At 33.5% G+C, this 23399-nt stretch overlaps 1 protein-coding gene across 1 annotated transcript in view; it reads right to left on the bottom strand.

The window, feature by feature from the left end:
- Positions 1-23399, bottom strand: part of LOC106470206 (proton myo-inositol cotransporter-like) — a 126748-nt gene that overhangs the window by 4687 nt on the left and 98662 nt on the right. The window contains exons 2-7 of the mRNA XM_022399628.1: positions 11864-12023; positions 9506-9720; positions 6737-6848; positions 5050-5213; positions 4134-4248; positions 2295-2536 (exon numbers count right to left, since the gene is read on the bottom strand). Of these exons, the coding sequence (XP_022255336.1) occupies positions 2295-2536; positions 4134-4248; positions 5050-5213; positions 6737-6848; positions 9506-9720; positions 11864-12023 (1008 nt within the window). The remainder of the gene's footprint in view (positions 1-2294; positions 2537-4133; positions 4249-5049; positions 5214-6736; positions 6849-9505; positions 9721-11863; positions 12024-23399) is intronic.

Genomic DNA, 23399 nt, shown 5'->3' with positions numbered 1-23399 from the left:
ATATATATATATATATATATATATAAGATAGCAGATTTGGTCGCCCTTGTGTTAACACAACTCTCTTAACGATATTTACTATTTTACTAACGTTTGGCACAGTAAGTTGAAAAGGGCATCAATTATTTTTACCCATTTTGTCGATATTTCACACGATTTATTACAGTGTGCCTTACAGTGATAAATAAATATTCGCCACTCACACATGTGAAACTAAATTGACTTGGTACATTCATTTGTGTGGCTTCTTCCAATGTGGATATACATCACAGGACACTGTTAAATCCACCGCATAGACAATACTTGGATAATCTCATACTTTTTTGAAGTAACTTACAATTAGTATCATCACAGCTGGCTGTACGTTTGTTGTTTACCTTATTATAGACTACAATAATGGACTTATTATGACTAGTTGAAACTTCATCCATAATACTCAGATAATCGTGTCATTTGTTATATTTCTACCCCCATTCCCAACACGTAATTCTAAATAGCATGTTTTAAAGTTATTTTGTCATCTAAAAAATAATCTGGTTAGCAGTACGAAAATACTTTGTTTGTTTATAATTAAATACAAAGCTACACAATGAGCTACATGTGTTCTGCCCACCACGGGTATCGAAGTCCGGTTTCTAGCGTTGTAAGTCCGCAGACATTCCGCTGTGCCACTAGGGGGGGGGGGCGTAGGAAAGTATAAATTAAATTCCAAGGAAGGCGATGAATTGCCAATTTGCAAAGGAAACTTTCACCTATATGTTTGACACAGTTTTGTGGCATTCAATTTTTATCCTTCACTCTTATTTTTCATCAGGCATGTTTTGCTCCTGTGTATATCGCCGGTGACTGAAGTTTCGAATCAGTACCCTTTATATGAAAAGAATTGTTAGAATCCAATCTGCATAACTCGTGTAAGTTCCATGATCACGCACCTCAGTATATCTATAATGCAGTATTTATGCTTATCGAATTTTATATATGTATATGCATTATATACATGTGTTGCGTTCTACAAGAAAAGTTAGATACATTTCCTGAGTTTTGTTCCAAGTACTTAGAGCAAGAACTTAGTAAAACAGTAACTTATACTAGCTTGAAAGTATAGTGATAGAGAAAAAAATGTTTTTCATATCGGTGTTCTCGAAATAAATAAACTTAATCTTAATTTCGACGCTTTTCTTTTACAGGAAACTTTTTACAAACATAGGTTTCACTGATGTAAGAGCATTCTTTTCTTGAAATATACTTTAAATTCTAAGTATCACAAAATTTCACTAGAACTGTGTATAAGAACTTGATGGGAATTCGAAAATATAAGTGGCTGATATGCATTAAACAATATAAAAATATAATGAACATGATGATGACACAAGCTTGTCGAAACGTCGTTCTTTCACTACCCATTCAAGCCGCCTCCAAACTTTATTTTCTAAAAAGCATTGTAATTAACAGTATTTGTAAATTTTCCTTTATCAGAAACAAAAACTCACTTACATTCTAGACGTGATCACTTTCAATTATTTTAGCAAAAGCAGAGTAATTCATAAACAAAATTTTCAATTTGAAAAATTAAAATCAAAGATAAAATTTCACATTACTTTCAATAAGAAAACTGGCCAATCACAATTTCGCCTTTTTTTTTCTTTTTATATTATGAGGATCATTTATTTATGATATTTTGTTTGTTTTTTGATATTGACGAATAATTTTCTTTTGTTTTAAAAAAGTTACGGCTTTCTATCAACTGACCACAAAAAATTTTTTCATTCAAATGTTTTCAACCTTTTTTAAAGAAAAATATGATTTAATATTTGTTTTATTTTTACTATTGATATCTAACACTATATTTAAACAACAGTATATAAAGGTTTTAAAAATTATTCAAATTTATGATTGAATATATCTTTTTTTTTACACATGACAATTAGTGAATATGGTGCACCAACTAGTTTGTAAAAAACGACAAATTTGACTGACAAATTGCATCATCCATTGAAATCTGTGCAATAAACAATTAAACCCAGGATTAACTTAGACAAGTTATAACTATTATATTTAGCAACGAAGTTATTTTATTTTCTGGATCGTAAAGGACGAATTTTTTCCATAACTAATGCCACCAAGTAATTGCATTTCAAAAGTAACTTTCGTAAAGTATATAAATTTTCAATAGCTTCCCCTAGATCAAATGCAATAAATTGTCGATAGATGGCAAGAGCATGCACGGTATTGAATAAAACAAATTAAAATTCGAGATAACTATATTGCATCGTATTTCTTAACTGACTACTTACCAGGAGAAAAACACAGTAAATAAAGTACAAGGCCAACAAGGACCAGCCAGGAGTAATCTGATGGACACCATTGGTAAGACCAAGTCAATGACTTTTCTAACAATGAACTGTTGCATTGACCCGTGACAGAAATGTCGGGTTTGTCTAAATCAGCCAATAGACAACTTCCATTGGACGGTCCAGGTGGCAGGTCCAAAAAACAGTAGCCACAATAAGGATTGTTAACACACTGTGAACAGGAACTATAGAAAAAGCAAGAAAAATGTATCAATGTTTCATTGTTCGGAAAAAAGTTCGGAAATTTATAATATGGAGCTACCGATAATGTTTTGAGGCTTAGTATTATTTTTTAATCTTTTGATATATCCAAGTAAAAATATGAAATTTCCATGAATAAAAATTTAAAGCATCACCTTTGTAATATCGGTAAAGCGTGCTTCAAAGTAACCGAAAAGTCGTTACCTAATTGTTTTCATACTTCTGAATCATAATGCAGCCGAAAAAATGTCCCTTAACAACATGTATATTTTGTAATTATTTCTGTTTGAAGCATGTGTTATGCACTGGTAGCATAGAATTAAGATTATATATTAGTCCCTTTTGTATCAAGTTTTTTTGTGAGGTGAAGTAAAACAAAGGCAGTTTTTTTATTTCGCTTTTTTATAGATCAGAAATTTCAATGAGTTAAATCCTTTCCTTATAAAAATACTCTCTTTTCATGTAGGTTTTTACACCTGATGATGATAGCGTAAAGCTACCGAAACGGGTAGTCATTTGATGTTTGCCGTCGGCCAAATAAAAAAAAATACTATTGTGCATTTAAACTTTGATTTTGTTCTTATTTTTTATAGCCTATTCTAATACACGATAGTATGCGATTAAATTCTTGCAAATAATTAAAAATACGGCAACAAATTCTTTGCGCGAATTAACTCGGGCAAATATTTTTTTAAACATGTAGGGCGCCTGGGTAATCTCTGGCAAATCACGGAAGGGTTTAATTATTTTGTCAAAAATACACCTAAACAGAAACTTCTTGTTTCTCTTGTTTAAGCCAACTGTAGGGATTGGACCTTAAATTGTACCATTATAAATACTCTATCTTATTACTGAGCCAACAAAAAACGAAAATAAGTCGAGGCACAATATGAATTTTAAAAATCTTCAGGAAGTTCGGTTTTAGCAAATACCTTCATATTTATTGAGGTTGAGGTATTATCATTAATTTTTGATCAAATTAATCTACCTACACAGAAGTAAAAACTAACTCAGTTTTTGTATCATTTTTGTTTATAATAGTTTTGAATGAATTGATTTGTCAGTTGGATACCCTCTTTGTTAGAGACATTTTCGGCCATAATCCCATGCGATTCGGCAAGCTTATAATTTTTAGGTTAGCCTTGAGCCTAATATATTAAGATTATAATGCAAAATAATCTTCATGGTAAAATTAAATAATATAACTGAAAAATAATAAAAATATGTTATATATATATATATAAACAATTTTACCAATATTGTCTAATACAACCGACATTATAGAAACAATAGAATATTCCAGAAAGATGTTATGAAAATGTACTGATATATATATGAGTCAGAAAAAAATATTATATTGAAACGAAATTGCTGTTTTTTTCTTTTTTCTGTACCTACTTTTATCAAACAAAAATAATATTTTTTAACGAAGATCTTTTGTGACATCGTTTCATCACTGCCATTATATGTAATTATTTTGTAAAATCGTTGAAAAAAGTTCACACTGTTTTATTTTATCAATAAATACAACTTTTGAGTGTGTTATTCTGTAAACTTCAGGATTAAACTCAAGCTACTCACCTGTATGAAGAACATACGGTGCCAGACCCATCGGTGCCATTTATTTGTATCTGTGGAGAGTGGAGGTTAGCTAGTTGAAATCCAACAGCCATTATCCCCAGACTAAAGGTAACTCCTGCAAATAATAAAGTTAAAATAATTCTATACACTATAATTAAATATTCTACCTGAAAGTACTTTTACAAGAACGTGTAGTTTTTAATCTTCTGCACTTACACGTCAGAGTGTCATGTTTAAATTATTATAAACGTATATAAGCACCTTTCTTTAATGCTTCTGAAGTAAGCGCGTTACGCCAAAACATGGACCAAAATATATTCAAACACTGAACGTAGTTTGGCAAATTTGTGTTTCAAACTTAAATATTTAATGCGTCACATCTTTTTATATACAATTATAACCAGATGTACTTTCGCAGTGTCCTCGAAAATGTTCTGTTTCAAGAGTAAATAAAACCAAAATTATTAGTAACAAATATTTTTATTTCTTGCTTTTCAAATTCATATGTCATGCTGTGTTGTAGCCTATTGTGTACATAATTCTTCTCGTGATTCATGACATGCGCACACTTTACTGACGTCATGACAGTACAAATTGCAATGTTAAATGTCCCTTATGTGACTGACTGACACACAAAACACACCTGTTTAATGGTGCAAGTGGTTAAAACAGGTGACCTCTCTAGGCGGCCTTCGGCCAATTTTCGGGTAAATAATGCTTTTGGCACTAAAGCTTTTATTTCATTAAACAGAATATAATACTCTAAAATAAATATATATATATATAAAACGGTCGTTTACAAATTATTGATTCTAAATTATGTTGATTAATTCAGTAAAACTGTTTAAAAAAAATCAACCCACTACAGATAACTCTAAAACGTCAAGAACAAACATCACTTTGTGTAATCACTTACCTGCTAGACTAAAGAGTGTAAGTGGCCTTCTTCCTACTTTTTCAACCAAAAACAGGCCGGGGAAGGAACAGCAAAAGTTAACTGCTGCTATCACAGCCGCTAACCAAACGGCTGACGACTTATGCTTTATTCCAGACATCTCAATAACAGAGGCGCCGTAGAAACTGAAGACAGAAATAATAAATGTGGTTTCATCAAAATTTTTATTTTATACGATTACAAATGTCATAAATGAATCAATTGCAAACGAAGTTGTGATTTCATCAACTTCTGTTCAGAGTATCGTTATAATCAGCCAATAACAGGGCTATTAAGTATACTTAATCCAATGAACATACACAAGAAAGTGAAAGATTTGTTGGTGAACATAAGTTCTAACGATACGTTTAATAATAAAAATTCACTTGAAAGGCGATTTCTCAAATATATACACACATATATCAATACTTTCTGCTGGCGTATATATAAAAATAATCTTCGACGATTTGTTGCGGTGTTTTTCCTGAATAACACGTGTGACTACATACGTGAATCTTTCAATAGAATATTGTCGTCAACATCCGTACCATGAAACGTTCTGACGTTTCAACAAAATTGAAATCTTTAATGACGCTAATATTTGAATTACGTTTTGATAGCTACGTTGCTCTACTCCAGAACCCTAATGTTTGGATTAAACGTTCAATTCACACGCAAATTCTCTGCAAATGTAAGCTCTCCTTTAATATACTGTAATTATCGCATCTACATTGTATATCTGTGAGAATGGTTCTGCGTGATACTTTAGTGATCACAACAATGCGATGTATAATCACGTGTATTAGAAAGACAAAAATATCAAACTTTCCTAAAAGCACTCAAACCACTTCTTGTCTTTTATAAAAACTGCATGGCCAGGTGGTTAGGGCGCTCGACTAGCAACCTGCGGGTCGCGGGTTCGAATCCCTATCCCACCAATCATGCTCGCCCTTTCAGCCGTGGGGGCATTATAATGTGATGGTCAGTCCCACTATTCGTTGGTAAAAGAGTAGTCCAAAAGTTGGCGGTGGGTGGTGATGACTAGCTTCCCTCCCTCCAGTCTTACACTGCTAAATTAGGGACGGAAAGCGCAGATAGCTTTGCGCGAAATTCAAAACAAATAAACATAAAACTGACGACTTTCTTTGTACGGGCGGAAGAATTGTACTTTGATAATCATAACTCTAAAGAAAAATATTTCATATTATTCGATGTTGGGAGAGTGGGCCCCTGTGGTTAGCGTGCCGGACAGAGGTTCCATGGTTCGTGTCTCGTTACCGAGAAAAAAATCGTACCCAGCGGTTTGTGGTCGTGGATCCGAGTAATGGTAAAATCCTAATATTCTGTCTGACAATATTAGCCCAAAAGGTAGCAGTTGATGGTGTTGACTAGCTGCCTTCCCTCTAATCTGTCAATTCAAAATTAGGGACGGCTGACGCAGATAGTCCTTGTGTAAAATTACGCGAAATCCAACAAACAAACAAATAATACTCGACTGTTTACATTTTTATGAAAGGTAACAGTTTCAATAGCTTAGGATATTACAAAAATATTCTAATCCGCGACAGACACTCTGAAAACAAAAAAATATATATATTTACGTTTCATAATTCAATAAATCTCCATAGTAATATCCTTAGGAAACAAAACAAGCATGCGCACAACTCACATGACTGTATTAACGCCTACAAAGTGTTGGGTAACGTGGAGGAGACAGCCAATTGTGAGAGCACGTTTAACGGCAGAGTTTCGGAAAATTTGAAGGATTATCGGCCTGGAACCTGCGAATCATTAAATTCATTTTTTATTAACAATATTGCAAAAAATCACATATTGCTTTTATTTTATAAAAATAAATCTACATTCATAAAAGCAATGCTTATTTAATTCATTCATGTTAACTACTATAAAAACCTCGTCTTTATGAAAATCTCAACAAATTAAGAACTAGGAGAAACTTTGAATCTCTGAGTAGTCTTCCTTCAGCTTTGCCCACTTCTCTTTGAAAACAAGTCAATGATCAACAGTTAAAAGGATCTTAATATAAAGTGCATCAAGCCAGTTTTTCTTCATGATCCCTGAACTTTCCACGAATTCTACTGATCAAATGTTAACTACAATCGTGAATTTAGTATTCAGAGTCACGAATTTTCTAAGTTGCAGTTTCATATACATACACATTCAAGTAGGAAAAAAACTTGTTTTGATTATTTTCTACCTCTGAGCTAAAGTTTCTTTTTCTCTTTTTAAATAAGTGCCGATAGTGTAGCATTCCAAAGTCGTTAAGACATTTAGTACTCCTCTATCATTGTTATTATAAAGTGAAAGGATGGTGTACTTATTGAATATCGAAAGGAGCTACTGCTTAATGATAAAACTTCCGAATAACTGTAAGCTTCATTCTGGATATAGAAACATGATTTATATTGATGTTTGGTCATTAACGTTACTTTGAATTGAAAAAATATCTTCCAGCTATCTCATACTAATCTTGTTGGTTGTATTAAATAAAAATATTCTCGACGAGTTATAAGGATAAAGACGTACCATAAGTAAAATAAAGTGACATACTGAAATAAAATCCTGTTACATTCCATTACAAATAACTCTACGAAGAGTTTATTGTTGCCCTCGTCTGAAATTGATTGAAATGACTTGATCTACTATGGGTGAGAGTATGCAGACTCGAATATTTTGTATGCAGAAAATTTATTTATTTATTGTTATATCGTCCTTACAATTAAAGTATGTCAAGCAAACTGTGTTTATTAATTTCTTTCATGTTAATAAACAGTAGTTGCTTTGTGAATATAGTTCAGATATTTTGTTAAAATGATACGTCAGATTGTTTTAGGTGAGACTGTATAATTATATTTTATTGTAACAAATTAGAAAATAAACTTCATTAAATAAATGATGCAATATAAAGAAAGCAATAATTTATCATCAAAAGAAATGTGTGTAAGGGTAATTTCAAGTTTTTCTTTTAGCGCATGCGGACAAAGGTTGAATGTAATGTACGATTCCCTCATCAGGGCCTCAACTTATATTCGTCGAAAAAAATCATGCAGCCAATAATTTAAAAACATGTACCATACAATTGCAGAATATAGAATAATTTTATACAAAAATAAAATACTTTAGTTATGCAGAAAATATAAAATCGCGTAATCTCTACCTCAAGTAAAAACAGTTTAAAACAATAACATTTAAGAGAGTGTTAGATACAAATAACAATTTCTCAAAATTTGCCATTTTCATTCTTTATGATATAACAAGAAACAATTTTCAGACTTTTGAAGTATTGTGAAAGACCATTAATCAGACTGTCTAGCCATCAGGAACTACTTGCGAAGCAAAAAGAAATAAAGTTGTAACTAAGTCAAAAGTTATAAATCTTATAAAACTGATCTAAACTTTACTAAATCTAGAAATTCAGAGTTTGATCATGCAGTCAACACTGATTATGTGGTCTTTTAATCGTGTTAAACACGGATTATTCCTTATTAACAACTTCTGTCATGAACGTTAAGCTTTTGTGGACAGCAAATGCCTAGAACATAGGAACAGAGGGCGTTTCGTTCTGTGTATTTGAAAGATGCGTTCGTAGACTTCTAAGAGTAAACTAAACATTTATACGTGTACTAATTCACTATTTTGTCTGTAAACACAAAGAGTGCAATACTACCTGCGTCAGTGAAACTACAGGAGTAACAATGACGCTCTCTGAATTGTAAAACAGTGAAATCGCATATTTTCATGTAAACTCTTAACAAATTAGAAGCACATATTAAGAGCAGAATAGTTTATGTTAAGCTAACGTATTTCATTTCTATTTTCTGTCAAATGTTAGTAATTCGTTACGATGTTGTAAGGTGCTTCTAGAACTAACGTGTCTACGTTATACATTTCACTGATCTACGTATAACTTCAAAATATCAAAATACTTATATGACTTAATTACCTTAATATTAACAGCTTATTTATGTACTAATTGAAAGAAATAAAAATATTAAATGATATTTTGATAGAATAGTTGTTAAAACGTTTAATCACTGCTTAAAGAATTGATTGATTTTTAATTTCAACAAATAAGTGCAACTTGAGCTTTTAGTACTAAAAAGTCAAACTAACGCATTCAGTTTGAGTAGTGCACATCAATAGTTTATTAGTTCTATCTCATTCTTTGAAAATGATTAAAATGCATTGATACAATAATTTATTTTAAAATAGCAGCTGCATTTGAAATACTATACAAGTATAATATGGTTGAGTAAACTATGATAAATTGTAATAATCGAACACTTGCTGCTGCTGCCATCTATTGAAAATGCGACACAACTTATCAATTCAGAAGGCTACATCGGGATGTTTCAGTTTTGGGAGGATAAGTATTTTCTGAATTAATATTCTTGTTAATGAAATACTTGAAAGGTACCTGTATTTCCCATTTCTCGTTCTGTTTCCAAGTAGCTTGCTTTAATTGAATCAAATTCTTCCTCTGCGTCAGATGTTTGTCCACGTACACTCTTTAAAACCTCCAAGGCTTCCTGATATTTACCTTGAGCCACCAGCCACCGCGGGGATTCTGGCATTATAAGAAAGCCGAAAAACTGGATAAAGGAAGGTACTGCTGCTAATCCCACCATAAATCTGAAAAAAAGTCTTCCTTTACTTTACGATTTGTTATCTTTAAGTTATTATGGTTTCCCCAATATTTTATTGTTAAAAATATACCTTAAAATAAAAAAATGCCAATACCGAAAACACCACTAGCTTTTTTAATGATATAAGTAGCCCCAAGAGTGATAATTCTGACTATAAGAAAAGTTCCATAACCCTAGCTTTATTACATATCCAACATGAGCTTCTACTTGCCAGTAAATCTGAATGTTTACATTTGAAACGTTCTGATTACCAAATTATTTCACAAACCTCTCAACTGACACGTGCCTCACTTTCATATGGACAATTAAGTTTTTCAATTTCTGAAGTTTCTGGCTTATAAGTTAAACTTGGGTAATTCGAATATCTGTGCAATGCATCGTATATGTTATTATAACACATTTACAGATTTTTACGTGTATGTTCAGCTATTTCATCAATCTTGAGTAATCGATTAAGAAAATGGAAGAGCTCCAAGAATATTTCCTCTTTCCTCATAAGTTTGATTGAAGAAACTTGGATTTTTCCGCCTAACAAATTCGACACTCGTAGACGTCAACATCAAGCTTCTGTTGTTTCTCGCCCCAGCTGTTAGTTATTCACGTTGTAAGAGATACGAGCTTCTGTCTCATATCTTTAAAGAAACAGACGAAAAAATACTGGATTATCTGGCCTACTACATCCGCCACTCGTTTGATGGTCACAGAAAAAGTAGTTAAGGAACTTAACAAAATACAGTGTAAATAGAAAGGATGCTTTTTACCAACGAATAGCGGGATTGACCGTCACATTATAATGCCTTCACGGGTGAATGGGCGAGCATGTTCTGTGATGGGTGTCAAACCTATGATCTGCAGACTGCAAGTCGAACAGTCCAACCACCACGATATGCCAAGACATTTCTGAAAGGCCCATTCTGTCTCGCTTATTTCCCTCAGCTCAGACAGATTGGACATACGATGCTTATTTGGAGCTTCTTTCAGATCAGTCTAAAGCATTTATAATGTACTTAGGCCTGGTGATTGCCGAGGCCATTCCAAAAATTATGCTACTTAGAAATGAAGATGGTGAGCATGGGGAGGGGGGGAGGCATTTAATTTTCCTTGAGAAGGTTGTATTTTGCCCGACAACTATAGCTTCTCTCACGTGTGTAAACGTGAAATAGATAACTGACAACTCAGTGAATATTACACGATGAAAATTCAAATAACTTGAACTTCCAAATTAGATTATCTGTTTATTCAGCCGGTCATCTTAAAGGTTTCTGTTTCGGTATTGGCAGAGTATTGTGTGTCAGATATTATTTTGTGTGCTTACTAGATACTCCAAATACTTCTCTTTCATTTTTTCCAGTATCTAATTTTTTCTCCGGACTGTCATTTTACCCATTATCTCCCGCAGCTTGGATTATAAACCATGCTCGACCACAGGTGATTTGGAAGTAAACACTTGTTATAATGCCACCTTGTTTATTTATCTTTGAAACTAAAACACGGAGATTTTAAAATTTTCACCCACTGTTATATTTGTATAAAGCGAAATATAAGCCTGAGCTATAAAGATATAGTAAAAACTATAGTAATAATTTTAAATAACTTTAACTGCATAGATATACGATTAAGTCAAGATAAAATGTACGGGACACATGAAAGAACAAGGGGGTTGATCGTTATATCCGCCAAGGAATTTTATGTTTAACAAATCTTAGTCTATGGATAAATGTGAAGAAAAAATGGTATATATAGTTGACTATTGATCAACACCGAGCGTCGCAACAGAAAAGTTCTAGGTAATTGATAATATTATCTGTTCCAACTCTTATAATTAAAACGGAAGTAATTTCAGGTTACAGAAAAGGTGTCAGTATAAAAAATAAACAAGAAGATGGCACTTGGACTACAGGAACAATTCTATGTACTGGTCGATAAGGTCAATGTGACTAATGACGCAATTTCCGCTTGTCAAAATCACGTGATCTTAAGATTAGTACAATCATTTTCTGATCTTGTCGATTTTCACTGAGTCGTACTTTCATTTCCACCGATTATTATCTTCCTGGCATGGGAGAGTTTCTATGAAAGTATATTTTTTGTTGTTATTAAGACCAGAGGGAACACTAAATAATACCAACCTCCATCCATTTGTTTCGTCATTAGAAAATACTCCATCGATAACGCCAGCTACAAACTGCCCACCAGTTAAAAAACAGTAGCTGAGAGTTACCAGTCTTCCTCGGATTTCAGGTGGCGACACTTCAGAGATATACACGGGCACCGTCATTGAAGTTAGGCCTAAAATGGACACATTTAATTAACAAACTATTAGCTGAGAAATAAACCTTGTAAACAGACTTTAAAAAAATCTCAGCTAATTGGTACATAAAAGTACAAACGAAAAGAGCTTAGAAGTGACGTAGGCTTAATATCACTCTAAACTCACAACCGAATACATCTAGAGGTGGATACAGATTTTTCCTAGTTTATTTTTAAAAAAGAATTGTTGAAAATAATCTGAACAAAGAAGAGTCCATTTATTGGATGAGGCCAAGAATCTTAGTTATAAAAGTGTAGTGTAATGAAGAAGAAGTTTATGGCATGTGAATAGATTTTATTATGTACATCCACAAAGGTTTAGACAAGGTGAAGATAGATCAGGGGTCAGCTAGGTGCTTTGTACAGTTATGAAGCAAGTTCCATAGAGTAAAGAAACCGTGAACGATTCAACATATGTGCAAGTGTTATGAAGTCACAAAAAATAATATCGGTGTTCATAAAATATTTATCTAATAATATTCCTAGGGTTTTATGACCCTAACGCAGTGAGACATACCTCAAGTAGACTGTTAAAGTTTTGCCACTTTGCTAAGTACCCAGGAGTTCAGAGAACAGATACCATTATTACTACCAATCACTGTTTAGTTCTGTGACCAAGACACCATTGCCTACTTGTGTTGATGGTGTTTTCTTCACTAAGTACACTATTTAGTAGTGAGAGAAAGGCATTAAAAATACTTTATTGTGGCTTGATTTTTTTTTTTCATTGACCTATCCAGAGGCTACTCTCTGTTTGTTTTTAGCGTAAAGCTAAACAATGAGCTATTTGCGCACTGTCCACTTCGGAAATCGAACTCCGGATTTTAGCGTTGTAAGTCCGAAGGAGTAATACTGCTCTGACTCTATACACAGGATTGAACTTTTGGCCAAATCTGAAGTATTGCAACAGTTTTTCCAAATGATGAAATGCCACTATTTTTATGTTTCTGAACAGATCTTGTTTGTTTGTAGTTTAAGCACCAAGCTTCACAATGGGCTATCTATGCTCTGCCCACCACGAGTATCGAAACCCGGTTTTTAGCGTTGTAAATCCGCAGACATACCGCTGTGCCACTGGAGGGCCTGAATAAAATAAGCTATTAAAAAGTGCTAAAACTATGCTGGTTGAGTCCCCAGTGGCTCAGTGGTAAATCTGAAGGCTTATTACGCTAAAGAACCGGGATTCGATACCTGTGGTTGGCACAGCACAGAGAGCCCTTTGTTAACTTTGTATTTGGCAACAAACTGACACACAGTTTGTTGAAGAGGCTTAACATATGGTAAATAAAAGAGGACTAGCACGAAACAAAATTCTATTGCTAGATATTAATCTCAACTAGGTTAGACAAGTGTAGCAAATATATTGGTATTTTTCATAAATATTCCTTGATAATTTTAATAGTGAATTGCTCTCCTCTGCCACTAGGTTAAAACTGATAAGTTAAGAGCCTAGGGGCACAGGGAAAAACTGACACGAGGGTGTGGTTTATTTGGAAGTTCGTGTAAAGCTACACGAGAGTTATCTGCGCTAACTGTCATTAATTTAACAGTGAAAGACTAGAGGGAAACCAGCTAGTTATCACCACTCACCGCCAACTCTTGGGGTACTTTTTTACCAACGAATAGTGGGATTGACCATCTCATTATAACGTTCCCACGACTGAAAGGGCGGACATGTTTGGTGGGACAGGGGATTCGAACCCGCGACCCAAAAATTGCGTGTCGAACGCCCTAACCACCTGGCCATGCCTGGCCCCTGACACGAGGGAATGACATATATATATATATATCTGTGTTCATAGCTTTCCTTAACAAATTAGGTTCAAATCCCACTTCGGATGGTCTCTTATTTTTAATATACTTTTGAATAATATACCATATCAAATTGTATTAAATGTTTTACAGATTAAGAACAATAAGCATTACAGATAGGTGAACAAATTATTTTTGAATGCTTGTCTTCTTTCTCTTTTCCACTATTAAAGTTCGAATAAATAAAATGGATTAACACAGTATGTTAAGGCTTTTTGATAATTTATTCTTGTTTTATTTACCCATTTTTACATTATATTCTTACAGGATTTCCCTTTTATAATACTTGGCTTTTCATATACAACATCTATATATATGTCTGTCCTCTGTATCCTAACTTAGCTGCTTTTGTGCATTTAATTTATTTTGATCGGTTAAGAAGAATATGTTCATAGTTGTACAAAACGTTTTGTGTGTATATATATATATATATATGAGTCACATGTATATTAAATAAAAGGTTATTATCTCTATTAGAAATATTTAAAAGCTCAAGTGTTCTGTAAAATTCACATCAAAATTACAAAACACAATTCCTCCTGTCAAATGTCAAAACACATTGAAAAAATAACGTGATACGCTTTAAAAAATTAAAGTTATCACTGTGTTGTTCTACAAGAAGCACTGATCAGAATATTTGATCATTTTAGCTGTTATGTTATTTGGTTAATTTGTTTAGCATTTGTACATTGACTGGTAGAATAGACACCCTGTTAATTTCAAACATTTGTTTACCTGCTTAACATGAAATCCTAATATTTGTTTGTCTGCATAGAATCAAGACCCAGCTAAATCCCAATATTTATCTGCACAGAGTGAAAATCCAGTTACATTCCAACATTTCTTTGCTTACATAGAATGAATACCCACTTAATGTCCAATATTTGTCTACATAGAATGAAGACTAATTAAATCCCAAGATTTCTTTGTCTGCATAGAATGAATATCCAGTTAAATCCCATCATATGTTTCTCGTTATAGAATAAAGACCAGTTAAATCCTAACATGAAAACGCTTGTCTGATTTGATTGAAGACCTAGTTATGTTCCAATATGTACTTGTCTAACTTGGGTCAAAAATACAAGTAAATACTAACATTTGCTTGTTTGCCCAGACTCATTGTAAAACAAGATTGCACGTATATCTAACTAAGGTACGATTTCTTAGTGTAAGAGACACAGTTCTGTCGTTGTTGTTTTTCAAACCAAACTCTTATGCTAGAAACAATAATTTTATTAGACTCAATTTAATACACCGCAAAACAACACTTTTATAATTTATAAACAAAATCTTCAAATTGATGATTTGAGTCTGTGGTATGCAAGTACCATATATTGCACTTTCCCGTAATACATATGTTTATTTATACATTTTTTAAACTTTCCTGTGGTTCTAATTCGAAACACAGTAAATCCGGGAAAGTTCGTGTACCAGTTGAACCTTGGGTGTTATTAGTCCTAGTAAGATTCAATCACGGAAGCTAACTACTGTATTATGTCCTACATTACCTTGAGTACATAGGACAACTTTACGATTGGCACATGGAACAAGATACTCCTGGGTCAGCTACAGAGAAAAGATGAAATGTGAAAACAGTTTCGGTGCTTCCAGAAAGAAACTAATTACAGCTTTTAAAGGATCATGGCCTGTTGCAAAGTACTGGGTTTTCCTGTAGGTCAGGACTGTTGAAAAGTCCTGTGTTTTCCCGTAGGTCAGACTTATTGAAAAGTGCTGTGTTTTCCTGTAGATCAGGCCTGTTGAAAAGTGCTATGTTTTCCTGTAGGTCAGGACTATTGAAAAGTCCTGTGTTTTCCCGTAGGTCATACTTATTGAAAAGTCCTGTGTTTTCCCGTAGGTCAGACTTATTGAAAAGTGCTGTGTTTTCCTGTAGATCAGGCCTGTTGAAAAGTGCTATGTTTTCCCATAGGTCCATTAGTGACCATTCACCGTCATTTTTAAATTTCAGTTCCCTTTGAAACTTAATGTAGTTTTATTTTACTTAATTTCATCATTTTCAACCTCGAAAACGTGAAGTAATTGTGGAAAGTAAATCAGAGAAAACTTCTTTGTTTCTCTTCTTCTGTGCTTGTCTTCACGCCAACATTCCATTTAACCTAATCTTCCAACTGCTAGTTATGCGTGGGTGGTTTGAAAACTTCTTTGTTTCTCTTCTTCTGTGCTTGTCTTCACGCCAACATTCCATTTAACCTAATCTTCCAACTGCTAGTTATGCGTGGGTGGTTTGAAAACTTCTTTGTTTCTCTTCTTCTGTGCTTGTCTTCACGCCAACATTCCATTTAACCTAATCTTCCAACTGCTAGTTATGCGTGGGTGGTTTACTGTTGCGCTATTGTTCCCCTGAAGAATGGGGTTAACATCTAAAATCGGAGTGAAATGTTTTGTTTATATTTGCTATTTGGAGAAAAGATCTAGTCTCTTCCCAAACTAAGTTTACACGAATACCACGCAATTTCCAAGAATGTTCTATTGAAACAAGCATTACCATTTGGATAGAAAATATTATTAAAACTACGTACTAGAAATTAAAAGTCGATAAATAACTATTTTCATTTCATGCATATAAGCTACTCCTTCAACAGCCAATGAAAATGTTCCAATTAAAACGTAGGGCTGAAATTTAAAGATAATAAAACAGTCTTCAACTTTACTTTTTTTTTCTATATTTTTTCTCCCAAAATAATTAACGCGTTATTTAATGATGAGGAAAAGAAAAGAAAAATGTTATTCTTCACGTACACACTTCAGATGACGTTAGAGGCACGTCAGAATTTCAAGAGCATCGAGTCTCAGCATGGGAAACATCACGTGTTTACTTCTATTTATTTTCCATTCTTCCCCGATTGTTCAAATGCATGTATGGGAAACTTTCCACATTTTGTAGTCTATCGCTAGTGAAAGTTCTAGTACACAGAACTTGAGGTCTAATTACTTTTTTAAACAATCCTACTCCGTTTCACAGCTGCTATTCCATTGATTGCAGTTTTCCATTCATTTTGAAATGATCAGCTATTGAAAGAAAGACAGCATAAAGATAATCTGCCATAGAGAGAAACATTTATATTTGCCAGTTTTTTCGGTATTAAGTATCACATTTTCATAACTGCACTTAGACTCACGATTCTTGTTACGTTTTCGTATTTTTTAACCTCCTTGAATTTAAACTACTGACGTATATATCATGAGGACGACTCAGAAGTTAAATGGTGTGTACATATGCAGATAAATATTTAAACCAAAAATATTATCGTTACTCAAAATGGAACTACTGACCATCTTAACAAAATTGTGCATAATTCTATATCATTATAAAAATATTACCTACTTTTCATTATTTTATGGTTTACCAAATCGAATTATGTATTAGAACTCACAATGAAACCGAGGTTTACCAAGTATATTCAAGTTTTAGAACATGTAATCGTGGTCCACCAATGGCACAGCGATAAGTCTGTAGGCTTATAACGCTAGAAACCTGGTTTCGATACCCGTTTTGGGCAAAGTACAGACAGCCCATTGTGTAGCTTTGTGCTTAATAACAACCAAAAAATGTACAGAATTTAGCAAACACGCCTAGATTTCGGAATTCAAACTAAAGACCAAAGTTTACTAGACATTTTTATATGAATAAATACGGCTGTGAACTCAAATGAATGTATTTATTATTTATTTTCTACAACTGGGTGAAAATAACGCTTCTAAAGGCTAAGTTGCTAATGTTCAAGTGTTGTTAGGCAACCAAAAACAAACTTGCATAATTGTGTGCGAAGAATATTATCCTTAAGTTACACACGGGTTAATATAGTTTGTTTGTTTTTAATTATGCACAAAGCTACACAAGGGCTATCTGTGCTCTGCCCACCACGGGTATCGAAACCCGGTTTCTAGCGTTGTAAGTCCGCAGACATACCGCTGTGCCACTGGGGGGCATGTTAATATAGATCTATGTAACTTCAGGAAAAATTATTTTGAAGAATAATGTTAACAGCGCTTCTTCTTGTAACGTCCCTCCTTCCCGTAGCTCAATAGTGAGTCTGAAGGCTTATAACGCTAAAAACCGGATTTCGACACCCGTGGTGGGCACAGCACAGGAGGCCTGTTGTTCAGCTTTGTGTTTAGCAACAAACAAACAAAACATCTTCTTGTAACGCAGGCTTTTCCACAAAATTATAGTACAAGTTACGCATCAAACATGGATATCTCTTACTAGACAAGAGACATGTAATCTCAAGTGTTAATGTAGAATTCACAATGTATATTCCTGTTCATTAATATCAGAGGTGAAACTACCCAAGGCTAGCCCATAATATTGAACTGGTAGACTGGAAGGAAGGCAGCTCGTCGACAGCACCCACCGACAACTCTTGAACTACTCTGATCGAATAGTGATATTTGACACCATTCTTATAGCACATCCACGACCCCAAGTGCGGAAGGCGATTTTATGGTAACAGGTATCGAGCGAGCCATTGAATTTTGTAATCGCGTTATGGCATGCTAACTATTGGGCTACGCTCAGCCCACAAAATGCAAATTTAAAAGTTAATAAAGTTTTCGTTCTATATATTTATAAACACCTGTCATTTTCATAATTTTTATCGAGTAAACTGCGATGTGAAATTATTTGCATTTTAGTAGCTTTCCTGTGAAAAAAAAAATTACTGCACAAATTTATTTTATTATGCAAAAAATAAAATAAAATATATTGTAACAGCTAAATGAAAATTCTTAAAGCTTAGAAACTAAGCCACTGTGTGTTTGGTTTCACTTACAGGCAGGAGAAGTTATAATCCCTTGGAGTACCTTAGTAAATCATACCTTGGATATAATCTCTCAGAGTTTAAAAATAATTACTTTGAAACGTATGATATAATACTAATATATTATAGTGCGGTTTCTGCAATAGTATAACACCATTCTCTTTCTCATATAAAGAGATCAATAATCTTATTCAAAATATTAGACCTGACTGAAATAAGCATGAATATACCTACTCTAATCCCAAGATATTATGTAAAATTGTTTAGCTATTAACCACTTTAACCAATGAAAAGACACTACTGATTAAACTGTGGATGAAGGCTGTTTGTCCTACAAACATTAAATGTTAACCAATGATACGAGAGTACTGACTTAACAGTGGATGAAGGCTGTTTGTCCTACAGAACAGTACATATTGCTCAAGGAAACGACAGTAACGACTGGACTGTGGATGAACAGTAAATGTTAACCAATCAAACAGCAGTACTGACTAAACTGTAAGAAGGCTGTTTGCCCAGTAGAAAAATATGCGCTACTAACCAATGAAAAAATATTATTTACACCGCGGATGAAGACTATTTGTCATGTTGTTAGCTAATGAAACGATAGTATTGATTAATTGTTTGTCTTACAAAGCATTAAATGTTGCAGTTAATGAAGCAATCAATTAACCATGGGTGGAGAACTTTCCTTGCACATCGTGTTCTACATAAGCTGTTAACCAATGAATCGATAATCAGGGCTTTTGCTGCTCACATAGCAGTTATTATCAGTTCCGCGATGATCGTGATTTATTCTGGAAGAGGTACGGGCCTAATGTAAAAATCAAGAGATATTACATTGATTAATGAAAAGCAGGCTTAACGTTTTCCATCTGCATAATTATGATCTACAGGATGTTATGATTCAAATGACCATTTTTTTTTAAAGCTAAAGTATTTTTCTAATACTAAAAGTAAAATATATATATTATCTCTTTAACTAGTTTTAAATATTCGTGTATATTGAAAAAATATTTACTTATTAAATAATGTAACAGGTGAGACAAAATGGAGAACTAAATTGAATTAAAATAGTTGTACTCCAACAACCGAGAGTAAAAATGTTTTTGCTTTCACTGAAATTCGACCCTTAAAATTAAAAATACCCTCCTTTAATTTTTTCTATAAACGAACTTTTGAAGAATAAAAAAGATGGGTTTGCAGTGTGTCCCAGAAGTAACACAATAAGTAGTAAAACACTTTATGTTCTGTAGCACATGCCTTTTTACAAACTTTATTACACCACAATTGTAACTCATAAGTAAAGTGCTTGTAATGTTTTCTATTCACAAGTAACCAAACCTCACATTAAAATCACCGCACTCATACATTGCAGTGGTTATTATACAAAGCATGACATTGTTCTAAGTCTGCCCTTGGCCAATGTTATTGATAATATGTGGAATTCTCGAGCTAATCTATATGTGATATGCAGCGAATGTAAGAATAGGTAAGGCCTTATGATTCTTTTCCACCAAAATGCACAAGTCTAGTTACAAGAAATATAACATATGCATTTACATTGCTACTTCTCTGATCAAGTTACCGTGTAGTGAAGATCAAATGATGTTAGCTGAATAGAAAATACGACATTTTTATTTGCGTTGCATCTTCTCTGATCAAACTACTAATGGTGAAGATCAAATGATGTTAGCTGAACACAAAATACACTTAAATTTGTGTTGCTACTTTTCTGATCAAGCTAGTAGTAGTGAAGATCAAATGATATTATCTAAATAGAAAATACGACATTTGTATTTGCGTTTCCATTTTTCTGATCGCTCTATTAGTTGTGAAGATCAAATAATGTTAGCTGCTGAATAAAAAATACGACACTTGTATTTGCGTTGCTACTTCTCTGACCAAGCTTCTAGTCGTGGAAATCAGACTATATGAAAAAATTTAGAAATGCAATAATACAAAAGAGATCATTGTTATTCTAACTGATCTGGTACCTCAAAGGTAATCCACGAATATTATACAATAATCAGTATAAACACTTAAGGCTTCATAAAGATGTTTAAAATAGATTTTCACCTACAAAAGTCGGACATTTTAGTAGTATAATAAGTGTGTTCACACCTGTAGGATCACATATGGGGTGATGCAGGTTTCCAGTGCTATCAATGTAAAGGTAAAAAATTCATTATGGATTAAATATGTCCCTTAAACCTCGTTTTTGCTCTCAAGATGTAAACAGTTTTCTCTTTTCCTTCAAATACGCAAAAATGTTTTTTGTACACAAAGCCTGTATTGTATTAAGGTGAAATTACTGTTATTAACTGAAGTACGGTTATTCATGTCCCCTGGGGGCGTTTTTTGGGCACTTCTACGCTAGAGACTGTTAATAGAGTCAGATATAATTAGACACTTTCCTTTAGATAACAAAAACAGTAATAACGCTTTGCTCTTCGTTATTGGCTTCAAACGTGGATGCTGGCATCTTTGACGTAGTTTGTAATCTTATGTACACTTTATTTTATAACAGTACTGTGTTTACATGGAAAAATCATGAGATACAATAATGCATTCATAGCTTTTTCAATCTCACATAGTTAACAGTGAATATTGAAGTTCCACATATTACATTCCAAATCGCTATCAGAACTGTGAATACCAGCTCTAGAAAATGTTTCTTATCAACTTTTCCTCTTACGGTTCATAGGTAATCATTTATTCATTTTGTTTTCCGATACCTAAACAAAACAACTGAAGTTATGAAATTCTACAAAGAATGAAGTAAACTTATATTATTTGACAGCGCTCAAGTAGCGGTAAGGTTTGGTTGTTAAGCACAAAGTTATACAATGCGAATTCTGTGCTCTACGTATAACGGGTATCGAAACTCGAATTATAACGCCGTAAGTCTGCAGACTTTATCGCTGAGCCACTGGAGGCGGTTCAAGTAAGAAGTGGAAGCGACATAAAAAAATGCCTGGATAAGAGACTGTTTTAAGTTACAGTAAATTAAGGAGCATATTTCATGCAACAACTAAAATCTTTACCTATTTAACCGATTATGCTTTATTTATTATAACTGCGTAATTATTTTAAAGTTTTATCGCGATGTTATTGTAATCACCAGAACAAAAGACTCGCAGACTTGGTGCGTGAAAGAGCAAATGGAATAAATTATTACCGAATGACTGAACGAGACAAGACACGTTGTGAAGCCGAACAAAAATAAATACTTTATTTATTAAAACAGGAGTATGATATCTGAAACAATTAAATGCTGGTCGTGATCTGGTAGGAATTTCTTTTGCTGAAGTTAGAGAGATCAAACTAACTAAAACTAAATAAATGTAGGAAATAAACTCTATTTAATGTATACAAAATACAATTCTAATTAAATAAAAATAAGACTGCATTTATTTAATAACATGAAGTCCGTTTAACAAAGAGAAAATTGTAGGTAGCACGAATGGTCAGCGGAATTAAGAATAAAGATCCTTAAAAGGACATACATCAAACTGCTTCTCCAGAGTTGAAATATATCTGCCCAAAAGTGGCAAATCTACTCTCACATTCTACACCCTCTCTATAACTGACCAATCAAAAGCTCCAGAAGAGTTTTTATTCCATGTAACGTTTGCAAAACAGTTTCACACACGAAACAATAGATTGTATACTTGGCCGAATCGTGCTATGAAAGGTAACGCCTAGGACTGAATCAGCTCATAACGGAGTCAGGATTTAACAGATTTTAAACCGGACCTCGCAATAAATGTATTCATTTTGTAACACTATTTATACATATATACTTAAGGAGAGTGGAAATAGGTGGTATCTGGATACCACATGATATATTCAGTACAAGTGTTCGACCTTGCTGTGTAGAAAACTTAGATCACTGAATTTATTAGAAGTTGAGTTTTTTACAAATTGCTTTATTAACACCGTTATCTATCAAGTCGATTTTAAATAACTGTGTTTGTTAAAAAATTAAATGATTGCAAATAACCTTGTCAACAGCGTAGAATTTAGATCGCTGTATTTGATTAAAGTTGAACTGTTGCATATCATTCTATTAGTACTGTTAACTGCCATGACAAATGTTGAAAGTTAATATAAATTTCTATTTTTAAGCCGTTAACTTGCCTATGGAATAAACTTATATACTTGTATTTGTTAAATTCACTGCTTGCTACACTAGCCGTCCCTAATTTTGAGGTGATAGACTAGAGGGAAAGCAGCTAGTCAATACCACCCACCGCCAACTCTTCGGCTAATCGTTGCCAACGAATACTTGGATTGACCTTCACATTATAACACTCTCATAGGTGAAAAGGCGAGCATGTTCGATCCTGCACAGATTGCAAATCGAGTACCCTAACCAAATTGCCACGCCAGACTTATTTACTGTAATGCAAAATGATTTATTAGAAAAATGGACTTCCTGTATCTTTTACGACTTGACAAACAGATGGAAAACTTCGTATTTTCTTTGTATGCTGGATAAGGACGTTAACAAATATTACACGTTAAAATTTTATATTTCTGTAAATTTAGAGAGCCGGGTATGGCCTAGTGGTTAGCTTGCTGGATTCGAAAGTCCGTGGTTCCTTACCTTTGTCTTAAAATCACTCCCCGATTTTTAGTGGCATGAGTGAGTTATAAAAGTGACGATCCCACTATTCGATTATAGTAGCCCAAGATTTGGAGGTGGGTCCTGTTGATAGCTGCCTTCCATCTAGTCTAGTTGTTCAAAATTAGGGATGGC

Source organism: Limulus polyphemus, unplaced genomic scaffold (genome assembly GCF_000517525.1).
Source record: "Limulus polyphemus unplaced genomic scaffold, Limulus_polyphemus-2.1.2 Scaffold102, whole genome shotgun sequence".
In the NCBI taxonomy this organism is placed as follows: domain Eukaryota; kingdom Metazoa; phylum Arthropoda; class Merostomata; order Xiphosura; family Limulidae; genus Limulus; species Limulus polyphemus.
This window is presented reverse-complemented; position numbering and strand designations above follow the sequence as displayed.